Source organism: Megalobrama amblycephala, linkage group LG3, assembly GCF_018812025.1.
Source record: "Megalobrama amblycephala isolate DHTTF-2021 linkage group LG3, ASM1881202v1, whole genome shotgun sequence".
In the NCBI taxonomy this organism is placed as follows: domain Eukaryota; kingdom Metazoa; phylum Chordata; class Actinopteri; order Cypriniformes; family Xenocyprididae; genus Megalobrama; species Megalobrama amblycephala.
The window spans coordinates 6,753,110-6,766,898 of record NC_063046.1 but is presented as its reverse complement, the minus strand read 5'-3'; the positions used below and the strand labels follow the sequence as shown (position 1 = coordinate 6,766,898).

Here is a 13,789-nt window from a genome sequence, read left to right as displayed (position 1 = left end):
GTGCACAGAATACAGACAATATTATCGCCTGAAGAGGGTCGTAAGACTGAAACACTGCTGACTGAATGAATATTGGACATTTCACAAGACACGGCAACATGTGGGACTTCTATAATTTCTAGACCTGCAACAGATTAATGGTAAGAAGCACAAAGTTATAGAAACTGCTCACCATACTAAAACTGGAGAAAATGCTCCCAACAGACCATGGCGTTCAAAAAGGACAAAAAAAAGGATCTTCCTCTGGACCGTCCAAGCATTTCTGCCCATTTGAAATGCATTACGTTCCATAAACAGAAAAGGACTTGGTGCACAATGGGCCAAATACAGGCCAGAAACCCCAGGAGGAAGCGCAGGAGGTAAATGACACATTAAAAAGTCAAATCCTTTGTGCATTATCTTACTTGAGCAAACACCTCGGATAAATCCGGCAAATGTTTGGATGGAGCAAATGGCCTCAAAAAGGTGTCAGGTGCTGATATGGTAATACTTAAAACAGATTAGCATTAAAATGTACTGTGAGCTATGTTCTCAGTTTAATGAGTTTTAATTTATTCAAATGAGTTTGAAGATTTTGCATTGAATACAAACATTACAGTTCAACTTCAGAGAACTTTTCAACTTCAGGTTATTAAACTTTAAAGTAAACTCTGAATTATATTAATTGGGCCCCTTTTTTTTTACAAGATGTAATATAAGTCTCTGGTGTCCCCAGAATGTGTCTCTGAGTTTCAGCTCAAAATACCCAAAAGATCATTATAGCATGTCCAATTTGTCCCATTTGGCAAAAACACAGCATTTTCATGCGTGTACCTTTAAAGGGGACATATCATGAAAATCTGACTTTCCATGTTTAAGTGCTATAATCGACCAACCCAGAAAACGTGAAAAAGGACATCCCAGTAACTTTGTTTTGGCAAATCTTTCTCTGCAAGCATGTGAAAAAACTAGCCACTCATCTTATTATAATATTACCGTCCTTTAATCTGCACGTTTCCACCCACGGCATCACCATTTTGTTTTCACAAGCGACAACGGTGCTTGTTTACACACTGCGGACACCCACCAGTGTTCAAACACCATGTAAAAGCGAATTTTGCATAATAGTTAACCTTTAAACTCATATCGATAATGGAGAATGTCAATTGTTAGCCGATAATTCCCAGCATCAGCTAAGCATCACTATAATGCCAAAATATTTTAAAAATACCCAAAATATTAAACTTTCATCTTTTAACTCGTATTCGAACTGCAGTTTTTGCAATAAACATGAATGGCATTGGCAAGTCTTATGGCTTGTTGATTACTCCAAGCTATTGGACTCTCTTTCAAATTACATTTCTCCAAAACATGTTTTCCAATAGCATTGGAGAACTGATAAAAAAAATTTCAAAATGTCACAATTACCACTACGGCCATACGATTATATTTTGCTGGCTTCCTAACACAGCAGCACGGAGGGTCCTCGGACTGTCGTTTCTGGCATTCATTTAATTCACTTCACAATCCAATGAATTTTAAATTACTCCATCAACTCTGTAATACAGTTCAGTGCGATTATGATCTTTGCATCAGCAAATAAACATGACATTTACATCTACAGCAAATGTTTGCACATCCGGTGGAATCTACAAAAGGATGCAGTCACTTACTACTGTTACACTAGCAAACACACAACAGACCCAGAGTTAACTTACCCCGTCACATGAGTACTTTCAACATCAGCAGATCAATTTCAGGGTAGAGCTGTCAGCATAGTGGAAGGTTAAACCGAGTCAAACTGAAGTACTACTGCACACAATACAGTAATTATGAAGTTCTTGTGCAACCATTAAAGAGAGGCAAAGACACAGGAGGAAAGACAATAAGCACGTGCGTAGTACGTGTCGTGCATGCAAACATTTCAAGCTATACAAGCATTTCAGACTGCAATTCATAATGCAGCTCAAGTACATTTGCATCCAAGATTTTGCATTTGCATAGAATGATTCCAGGACAAAGAGGAAACAAAAGACAGATTCTAAACTACGGTTAAATGTAGGGCGATTACGATTACGGATGCCATGATTTCATAAACGTTCAAAGGAGAAAATCCAGCACGACTTTGAGCGGACCAAGCGAAATGTGATTTTGTATTTCTGCTCAGCTAGCCACATTGAGCATCAACCACACGGCAAAAGCTAATAGTATATGAAAAAGTATCTACTTTCCTTGTATGCCAGTTCTATCTAATAGACAGGACTGATAGATCATAATCTAGTGAATAGGGCTCTCCACAATTTATCACGATACGAAAAATAACATTGACCTTAAACGCGATTATCGCTTCAACGCGATTCTTAGTGCGATTATGAAATCGCAAAGGCTGTGATTATTTTTTTATAAGCAGCTTGTCAATGAAGTATGGCTTCAAATCCATCTGAAAGCACTGCGAGTTTGAGTCGCTTATAATGTGCATTTGAAAAAGCAACATGCGTCAAACATCTTTCCAGACATGAAAAGCATTTATTAACATCTTGTCCAACAAAAGAGAACATTTAATAACATGTTTTTACTCCAAACTCACTTCATAACGACAGCTGAGTGTCCTTCTGCGAGATGATGTGGCTTCTTACACAAAATAAGGCAGTCGTGTGTGTTTATTAGTCATGTTTAATCAAAGCGTTTCAATCTTCTGTTTATTCAGCTACAGCAGTATGACGCGTGTTATGTACTTCTAGAGCAGGACATATTTAGAGTTTCAGTGCAAGAGCGCCCTCTGGCTTTCTGATGGAGAAGCACAGCAGAGGTGTACAGCTCTGACAAGTTATGCATAAAATAATCTCAGCTTTTGCCATATCGCGTGCAGTTTAATCGCGATAAATAGTGCAGCCCTACTAGTGAAGATGGTGAATATGAGCACTGTGAGCTCAGGACCTGGCTGAGCTGTTCTCAGCGCCGTCAAAATAAAAGTCACAACAACAATACTTCACTTCAGAGTTCCTACTGGCGGTGTGAATGCAACCAGGAAAATGGCACATTTATTTTTTTATTATTATTATTATTTAAAGAAGAAACTAAAATGAGGTTTAATGCTATAGAAAAGCAATTAAAAAAAATCAGGAGTGTTTTCAGCTTGTTTCTTATTTTTATATAGAAATATGGCATGCAGTTACTCAAACAATGGTATAAAGCTATTCAAAACATCATTCAATGTAAATTGTTATAATCGTAATTATAATTAATAAATTGCAATTACAATTTCAAGGGAATAATCTACAATTATGATTTGTCATAATCATGCAGCCCTAATTAAAGCTGCAGTCCGCGATTTTTCCTCTTTGTCGCCATCTCTTGTTTGAAACCTGTGATTGCAGTCATATGCGGAACAGTTATCTGTGCGTGCGATGTGCCTCGGCGCAGCTCATCAGCGCGGATGAATCTAATGCTTGCTGTCAGTCACCGCAACGCTGTGAATACTGCACTTCAGAATCACAGATTCTATGTCTTGAAAGTATAACCAATATAAGAATTTTCACTGGAAAATATCATCTGAACAAGTAAGTAACATTTCTGACACTTTTGTTTTGACCAACTGAGGAAAAAAGCATTAGGTCTACAATAAATCACGCTGCCAATGATGATTAAATCTAACGATCGCTTAGCTCAGATCATGCCAAACCGTGCAAATTATTATTACTGTTATACTTTGTTCTCAAATTGTTAATGTTAACAACATCAGCATTACTATGACTCTGTGTATATTAGCATTACCTGTACATTTCAATTTCTGTAGCTACTCAACAGTCCAAAGTCTTTTGCTTTTTGACTACGCAATGACATAATGATGCAATGATGAACGGCTGCATGCTCAAATTTCTCACGGAAATCCACCATGTCGCTCTTATTATAAAACATTATTACAAGCTTACCGTTGTGAATCGAGCCAAGATAATGAGATAGTTTTGAACACTGGCTGGTTATTTACTTGCTCAAAAATTGATTTTGGATCATTTTTAACCAAAAAAAGTTACGGACTGCAGCTTTAAACTCTACTATTGCCCAGAAAAAAAGCTTGGGAAACTGATATTCAAGCTGCTGATTAGGGTTGAAATGTAAAGAAACTACATAAGCAAGACTGAGCATCCCAGTTTCAACATCAGCATTTACAGTACAAAGATGAACTCAGACTCTATGAATAATTGATCATTGCTATGAAGCAGTATTTGAGCGTCCTTACGGTCATAATGAAAACACTTAACTTCCTAATGTTTTCCTGGAAAGATTGATTGACAAAGTAGCACCTCAGTAACCCCAGGATAGCCATTAAAAACAGAAGAGACAGAAAAAAAAAAAAAAAGAGAGAAGTTCAAGAAAAGTAGTTCATGTGTGAAACTAGGAATTTCCATGTCAAGCAAATAGCAATTTTCAGCAGAGAATGAACTTTCAACTGAACCCACATGGAATAATATATAGTAGTTGTTTTTTTGGCAATGCCCAAATCTTGGATTAATTTTTCCACTGAGCACAATGTACTCTTCTACATGGAAATAAGTGTGATGATACCTTAGAATGTGGCTAAAACAAGTGTGCATATGATGCCGTAAAATGCTGCCAACACAACAGACCAAGACATTTATATTTTGTATTCAACCGACCTCCATTGCTCATTAGACAACATAACCACTGCCAGATGTGTGAACAAATGATAATGTTCCTACTACAAAAATAATTACAGACATTTACACTCTCCAGTGTAAACATGCCCTGTTATAAATTATTAAAGAGAAGGCACTTTATGCAATTGTCTTCAACTTGCCAAAAACACAACTTCTAATGAGTTTGTCAGAGGTTTATAAATCATTCGTCTCTAAAGGCATTATGGCTATGTTCAAACTGTCAGTCCACATCCGATTATTTGTGTATCCAATTGGAATCTGATTCAAGTTATTGACTATCCACACCGTGTATTGCAACTGTTCAGATCCCATTTGTGTCCCGTTTCGCTCTTTCGTTTTCCAGAATATCTGCATTGGTTTCTATGGCAGTGATATTGCGTTAGAAGGTGTACACCAAAAACAGCAGCAACTTGGAGGGGATTGCAATACAGATGTTGTCTTATTTACGACATGACAATAGCCCTCTTTCCACCTGGTATTAAGATGCATTTCAGTCGATCAGATCACAAGTAGACGAGGACAACACATTTACACCTGGTGTTTTAACAGAAGAGGTTGAAAGTGGACAAAAGAGACAGATTAAAACACCAGGTGTAAATGTCTCCCATTTACACCTCGTGCTTTAATCCATCTCTTTTGTCCACTTTTAACCACTTCTGTCCTGATTTCTTCAAAAGGGAAGTGTCTATGGGTGGGTAAATGAATGGGCTTTTTTTAGATCTTTCGATCTAATGGACAAAATAAGCTTGAGCAACTTACATATGACCGCAACTGGAGATGACGGAAAAGCATATGGAGAGCATCAGCTTTCGTTTCTGCTCCGACAGCCGCAAGACCGGCCAAACGCTGCGAGTGTGTGTTAGAAATCAGGAATGGTGAGAGAACATTGTGCTTGGTACATTTTTCCTCTTCAAACCAAACTTGAGTCTTCAAAGTTTAAATCATGTCTGGCTAGAGCTCTTCCCATAATGTTTACTCATTAGGTCAGTAGACGGAGAGTAGACAGTCTTTTATGGCTGTTTGAACACATTGAGCACTTACACTATGTGTTTTCAAATACCTCTGGAAGTGGTCGAAAGTGGACAAGCTCAAAACGTTTTACACTCTGTTTTAGGGGTGTAACGATTTATCGTAGTACGATATTTTGTGATGCAAACATGTAACGATATGCATCGTAGAGTGATGGCGATACTTTTACGATATGACGGCAGTTTAATCTTATTGGTCGACGTGACCTACTCTGCAAGGTGGCAGTGAGAGAAGCCGGTTGTCACCGCATATAAATGGTGTGTCTCAATCAGCTCTCTAGTTCAGTAAGTGTTTCGGGCACACATTGAATCTTGCAAGCAGGTTTAAACGTTTCTCGCGTCAGTCTCTTGCATGGTCGCGTGAGAAAAGTCGTGGCTTTCCTTTACCGCAGTGCCACAGCAACAGCTGTGCTCACAGAAAAGCAAAAGACGCTTGCGATGCTTTGCTTTAAGAAGTTCTGTGGGGCCGTTCACATATTGCGTCTTTTCCGCGTGCAAGTCAGTTATTTTTTCCAAATGTAGCCGGGCGGCAGGCGCGCTCATAATGGGATCAACGCGGTCGCGACGTGCATGCAATTCTCAACTTCTCAGAATGCCGCAACCGCACCGCAGGTCGTGTGACAAGAATCAAACGATCAGCTATGGCCTTTCCGTAACAAAACATCAAAAGCTCAGCCGAACAGCTGATCATAGCTGTACATGGTGGTTTTTATATCTTATCTCCATCAATATATCTCGTAGTAAAACTAATGCAAGGGCTAGAAATCATTTATCCTTTGCAGAAACATCCTGATCCTCTTGGAGAGCTCAGTTCATGGTTGCATAGCAACGACCGACGTCACGGGAGCGCAAGCGCTTTGGAAAGAAGGAGAAGCGGTGCGGCTGCGCCTTCCACGCGTTTTTAGACGCGATATGTGAGCGGCCTTTATTCATAATTCTAAGTTCATGTTAAATTTAACATTTTTTTTTTTTTCAGTGACAGACAGCCCTATTCAACTGTAAATTTGAATACAGAAGGTTTTTATTAAACCTTGAAATGTGATCTTGTATGTACAACAAGGAAAATTATTGAAATTTGTTCATGTTTTTTGAATAAATCTTGTTTGAATTTCAGTTTCATTTTGTTCAAAATATCGTGATATGAATCGTATCGTGAACTCCGTATCGAGATACGTACCGTATCGTGACCTGAGCGTATCATTACACCCCTACTCTGTTTACACCTTACACTTATTTAGTGTCGTCCACTTGTGATCCGATCGACCAAAACACATCTTAAAAGGGGTGGTTGATTATGATTTCACTTTTTTAACTTTAGTTAGTGTGTAATGTTGCTGTTTGAGCATAAAAAACATCTGCAAAGTTACGATGCTTAAAGTTCAATGCAAAGGGAGATTTTTTTTTGTTTGTTTAACGGCTGGTAGGGACTACAACGAGCTTATTCCCGGGTTGGTGACATCACTAACCCTAACATTTACATAAACCCCGCCCCTGAGAACACGCAACAAAGGGGGCGGAGCCATGTTGGGCTGCTTTAGAGAAGAGGAAGAGTTGTTGTAGTAGAGTGTTGTTGTCATGCCGTCATTTTACGCCGGACTGCTTCACAAACGAGGATCAATTCAACACAAAAGATGAACATGACGACACATGCTAGTGGATGAGTTGAATCAACTCCACAGCAACTACATAAACTTATCCACTAACCATTCAGAAACGTCCAGTTGTAACTTCTTCCTGAGTCTCTCCATCAGTGTCAACTCCGGTTTGAACAATGTAAGGCTGAACACCGTTACTGACAATCCTCATTTTGGCTGCGTGAGATTCTCCAGCTTTGTTGTTTTTGAGCAACCAAAGCGTTCAAGCAGTCAAACTGAAACGGATTCCAGAAATGCGATTTCAACCACATATGAATGTAGCTCAAAACGGATTTGTAAAAATCACATTTCATGTGATTTTTTGCCGTTCACACTTGCTAAATCTGATCGGATTTCAATCGGATATGCACAAAAATTGGATATGGACTGACAGTCTGAACGTAGGCCTAGTCTTGGTTTGCTTCTGGAAGATTCTGTGTGGCCAGGATAAAGTCCAATGGTTAAAATACCGTCCATGAACCAAAAATGAGGTCAGCTGTTGTTCAGACTGATTATTTGAAAAGTTCTGCCAATAAGTTTGGTTTAATCAAAAAAACTTCTTGGACATAATTATGTAGTGAGATAATACTACAGAAGCAGTTAGCGTGCCAGACTGCAGTCCTCAACTTCTCGTGAACAAACTACAACTCAATGACTAATCAGTAAAGAGGTAGTGATCACACACAAGCCCACATGAAATCTGCACCCACAGAATTCAGTGGAAAGCGTTACAGATTTCAGCAGAAACAGAGCATCTGACAAGCTCTCCACATCCTACGTTTATAAAAATATTTTAGTTAATTTGATCATACTTGGAGCTACCGATAAAACGGCAATGCTCTCAGCACCATTTGAAACCGTTTATAAAATTAAATTAATGTTCAGCACTGAAAATACAATAAAGTCAGCAGACTGCCATCATTCATAGACCGATATCCCATTCCCGAGTCACATTGCACAGCAGCTTCAGAAACTTTATTTTCCCTGAAAATAAACCAAATTTTAGACATTTACAACTAAATTATTTTACTTGCATGCATTACATGTGAATTGACTGCTACAAATTTTGCTCATTATAACTTCTGGTGGTGACAGACTAGGGGTGGGACAAAATATCGATATGGCGATATATCGTCGTCCTTCTCTGTGTGATACAAGAATCAATACACTGGCGCCAAATATCAATATTTAAATTAATAAAATAAGGCGTTCTAAATAGATTTATCTGCTCCCAGTGTCGCTACTTCAATGCAGCGCTCAACACATAAATGAGAGAAATGTGAACTTAAGGTAACTATCCTAAGAAAAAGAGGTTTTTAACAGGATAGTGGCCAGCAGTGTGAGTAAAATAATAGATGCCGACGTCGAAGTTCAAAGTCTGGACGCACTTAGGCTTTTATACCATTCATGTGACAAACAGACATCTTTGACGTTCTTCACCAAGCGCTTACACAGAAATACACAGGAGCGTTTGAAAGCAGACGTCTATCACTGGATATATTAGGGATCTGCTGGTAGACGCCTGCTTTCAAACACTCCCATGCAAATCTGTAAAGCGGCTTGGTGAAGAGCGTTAAAGATGTCTATTGACAAGTAAGCAATAAGGTACTGGAGGCTAGTCCTGTATCGTGAATAAATCACGGCTGAAGGGCGTTGTTAGGCACGACTCGAAGCGGAGCAAACCCTTCAGCCGTGACTTACTCACGATACAGGACTAGCCTCCAGTACCTTATTGCTTTTGTAAAATGGTTACCACACAATACAAATATTAAAGCCAAAAATATGTATGAATGTTTTCATGAAGCAAACTTTGTTCTGCCGTAAGTTCTATATCACCAGTCAGGGCTCGACAATAAAGAATGCCTGATGGCCCGGGGCCAGTGTGAACGACGCTCGGGACAGTAGACTGAACGGTCACTTGCCCGATCGGGCCAGTGCTGTAGGGTGTGCGTTATATATAGTCTATAATATCGTAATTGTTGATTTAACGATCTGATATTATCGATTATGTCCCACACTTTACAAAAAACAAACAAAAAACACCCATTGAGTGCACGTATGCACTATGTGACGTAGTCTAGTAGGTTAGACTAGTGCGCATGCATATTTAGATGCACGCATTCATTGCATGGTTAAAGTCCCTGTAAAGTCAATTCTGAGAATTCTTTCTAAACACTTTATAAATGTTACAAATGTATCGCTGAAACACATTACAAAGTCTGTGAATTGTGTAATGCTTAATTGTGAAGTTAGAGCATTAAACAGTTTTTCACCAAGTCTCTGCTCAGGATTTTTTGGGCGGAGCTAAAACGGGGGTCTGATGACGCACATCGTCCCCCGAGCATAGCCCCTCCCCTAACACTATATAACTGTCGATGACGCACCGAGTGTGGCGCCGCCTCTAACTCTACAGCGGTTCACTCACTCAATCTCGAGTGTCATTACAGTCATACAGCCCTTTGCACATTTAGCTAGTAATGCCTTCGTCACGCAAATGCATATTACATGGTTGTTAAAATATACAATATGCTCGGTCTCCTTATTTAAAAACTTTCATCAGACAGCTGGGATTCACAGATAATCCGCTGTTTTTGGTGAATGTGACTGAACAGACCTCGGCCCCCCTCCCGCCTCGGCCTTCTTACCGTCCCGACGATAACCGATGATATATGGGGCCGGACAGAGTCTCTCCCGTCCCGGCCTTCATCCTCCCGTCTCGCGGCACCGTCATTTGTCGACTCGACAACAGTTCGGCAGTTCGTGCCCACCAATGAGTGTAGTCCACAGTAACTCTACTAAAATGTGCAACCCTCTAACGTGATTCTTTTGTTTATATGCATCAGTATGTTTGACTCATTAGACAAGTAAGTTGAGACAGCAGCACTCGCGAGTGGGTGTGGTTTCAGCGCCGACAACGGACACGCCCCCAGCGTTTGAGAGCAGAGAGCGCTGCCTATTTTTTCGACATTTTGATAACTTATTTTATTTACTTGCAGATTTTTTTTAATCATTCAAATTTGGCTGGGTGGTTAATAACACATTTTTCTGTGGTGTGACAAACTCAAAACACATACTTTAAAATGACTTTACAGGGACTTTAAGTCTATTAAAATGCCTTTAGAATGCCCCAGAATTCAAGATAAGGGGAAAAATACCCCTGTATACATTTCATATTTATATAATTTAATATAGTTAACCAATATTACACAAAGAGCGCAGTTTTTCTCCAAATATTAGCATAATTACAAATGTTATATTGATTTTATTCAGCGTTATGTCAACATGCCGGTCTTGGCGAGTATCCTAGCAATCAATTAATGTTAATCAAACAACAAAAGACAAGGAAATCACTCATTACTTATGACTGAATAGTAACTTAATAAAGATTGATCTTAATTTCATTTATACAGTGAAGATTACATGTGATTAAATGTGCAACATTTTATTAGCTACTAGTAGAAAGTTTCTACTAAGAAACTTTCCACGGGAACTTAACCTGGGGAATTTTGGAAATATTCCAATTTGGAAACTTAACAGGAATTTATGAGATTTTATGGGAATTGGAAATTTTGGGAAATTTATATAAATGTATAATATTTATAAAAAATGTATCATATACAAACATAAATATAAACATTTTGTTTGGTCATAACATGAAATAACAGTTATTAATTTTTACTGTGGCAATTGTTATGTGATCCTTCAGAAATCATTCTAAAATGCTGATTTGATACTCAGTTATCATCAATGTTGGAAACATGCTTAATATTTTTTTGGAACCTGTAATATTTTTTTCAGGATTCATTGATGAATAAAAAGTTAAAAACAGCATTTATTCAAAATAGAAATCTTCTCTAATATTTTCTAACAATATCACTTTAATTTCACTTTTTAATCAATTTCACACATGATTGCTGAATAAAAGTATTAATTTCTTTCAAAAAAAAAAGAAAGAAAAAAATTACTGACCCCACAATTTTGAACGGTAGTGTATATTGTTACAAAATATTTCTATTTTAAATAAATGCTATTCTTTAAATTTGTATTCAAAGAATCCTGAAAAAAAAATATCAAAAAAAGTATTATAAAAAATATTAAGCAGCACAACTGTTTCCAACATTGATAATTGAGTATCAAATCATCATATTAGAATGATATCTGAAGGATCATGTGACACTGAAGACTGGAGTAATGATGCTGAAAATTCAGCTTTGATCACAGAAATAAATGTATATTAAAATAGAAACACGTTATTTAAAAATTGTAGATATATTTCACAATTTACAGTTTTTTCTGTGTTTTTGATCAAATGTGCATGTTATGGACTGGGGGAATGCACAGGGTAAAAAATTCAACTAAAATTGCATTAAATCTGGTTGTCCAAAATTATGCAGCAAGATGTTTTTTTTTTTTTCAACTACATTTAAGTACCCTGTTATGGACTAACCTGCAATTTTGCAAATTCCCTGTTTATTCCCATTAATTTCCATTTATAGTTTCCAGCTTTGAAAATTCCCAGAATTTTGCAACCCTAACCCTATTAAAACTCATAAGGCAGTGATGTGACATGTTTTTGAGCAGTTATGCAATAACATGTCATCGCTCAGCTGAAGTGGGCTGGGTCAAGGAGGTTTCAAGTATTTAAAATCAGCAGGACACTAGATAAACACCAATGATAATTAAGGTGTGAACAGGCCTCAATAATGACTAGATAGATAGATAGATAGATTTTCCCCCATTACTACTACTACTACATTTTTAGTTGCAAAGATGGACAGTTCTGCACTTTACTTTTAATACTCTCATCATCACAGAAGAGAGTGATATTTATCTGGCATCCACACAAACCAATAGGATGAGCTCAACAACAATGAAGATTATTACAAATCAGGAACTTCATGGGCCAAAAAATTACATTCATTTCACAACATCACATCCTTTCATTCAGGAACAGCACAAGGAGCACACATAACATCACACAATCAGAACAATCAAACACCCGTTCAGACAAACTCACTTGTTCCTCAGCACCTGCCAGGCCGCCTCGATATCCGCGTACAGGTTCTTCTCGGACGGTTTCCCGGTACTGACCCCATAACCCGAGTAATCATAGGAGAACACATTGCAGTTGATCCTGGACCCGAGGCCGATGTAGAAGCTGCACATCTGGCCCAGATCCACGGCGTTCCCGTGGGAGAAAAGCAGCGTGTAGCGGCTAGTGGGCGCGCATCGGACGAACATGCAGCCGACCCGGTTCCCGCGGCTGGTTCGGGTCACGAGCACCTCCACGGCGTCGAGCTCGCGCTGCGAGTACTGCCAGTCGGCGCGCTCGGTGAGATGCAGGCTGGTCGCGCCGCTCGCGTCCGTGTGGACGGAGTACGTGGGCTCGGGCGGCAGGAACGCCAGCTTGGCCGCGATGCGACTCGGACAGGGCGGGCAGCAGAAGAGCCAGCACAACTCACCGAGGGAGAAACTGTTCATTCTCGGGCCTTGCTCGGGCATGGAGAGCGGCTGATACCGTGAGCGCGTCGGGGGGTTACGAATAGCGGAAAAAAATACACCAACGGTCTCGGGGATGCTAAAGCCGTGCTAAGTCGTAGTGGTTTGACGGATCAGTCACTAGCATTTGCTTTTTGACATTTTAAAAAATATATATCCGTTGCAATCCACCACTTATCCGTCTCGATCGTGGGCTGAAAATGTCTAAAAGTCGATCATTAACACTCAATATTCAGCATCAAGCTAGCCGTTCACATACAATGTAAGCTGCCATTGCTCCTGCTAAGAATGCCCAAATATGGGATTTTTCCGGTCATGGCGGATATCCGGCTCCTGCAGGATGAAGGCGACGTCACGAGGCTTTTCCTTGGATGAGCTGCAGGAGATTGAGGATGGTGCTTCCTTTCTTGTGCATTAGTCATCATAACTGTGGGTTCAAATAAAAAAAGGAAATATGGAAAATATGTTTATGTTTACAAATATTAAACAAAAATAAAAACTTTATATAAGCTTATAAACATTATAATGGCCACCTCCATTAGTCATGCTAAGATGCTTTTAAACAGGATTGATCACATGCTGGAACGAAATCCATAAGTAGGAACAATTTATTTTTGTCTATAAAATTAATTTCAGGAATTTATGCAAGCTTTTAGATTAAAACACATTAAATCAGATGAGTCCATGAGAAAAGATGCATTTAAATTTTTGTGCAATGAAACACAATGCAAGTAACACCACATAAAAAATATATATAACCATTGTTTTGGCCAACAAATGTTGTAATTAATAAATTGTTTAAATATTTCCCTGACATTAATGAAAAAAATTCTGTTAAAATATATCTGTATCATATTTGACTTTGAATGTATGCCAGCGTGGTTAAAATCCCTGAGCAATTTATACATTTGAAATACATTTTGTTGAGTTTACTTAAAGGGATAGTTCACCCAAAAATGAAAATTATCCC

General features: G+C 38.7%; 1 protein-coding gene across 1 annotated transcript in view; it reads right to left on the bottom strand.

Moving 5' to 3' along the window:
- The window catches only part of abhd17c (abhydrolase domain containing 17C, depalmitoylase), a 60,874-nt gene extending 47,659 nt beyond the window's left edge, over positions 1-13,215 (bottom strand). The window contains exon 1 of the mRNA XM_048183655.1: positions 12,338-13,215. Within this exon, the coding sequence (XP_048039612.1) occupies positions 12,338-12,822 (485 nt within the window). The 5' untranslated portion in view covers positions 12,823-13,215. The remainder of the gene's footprint in view (positions 1-12,337) is intronic.
- Positions 13,216-13,789: the final 574 nt, after the last annotated feature.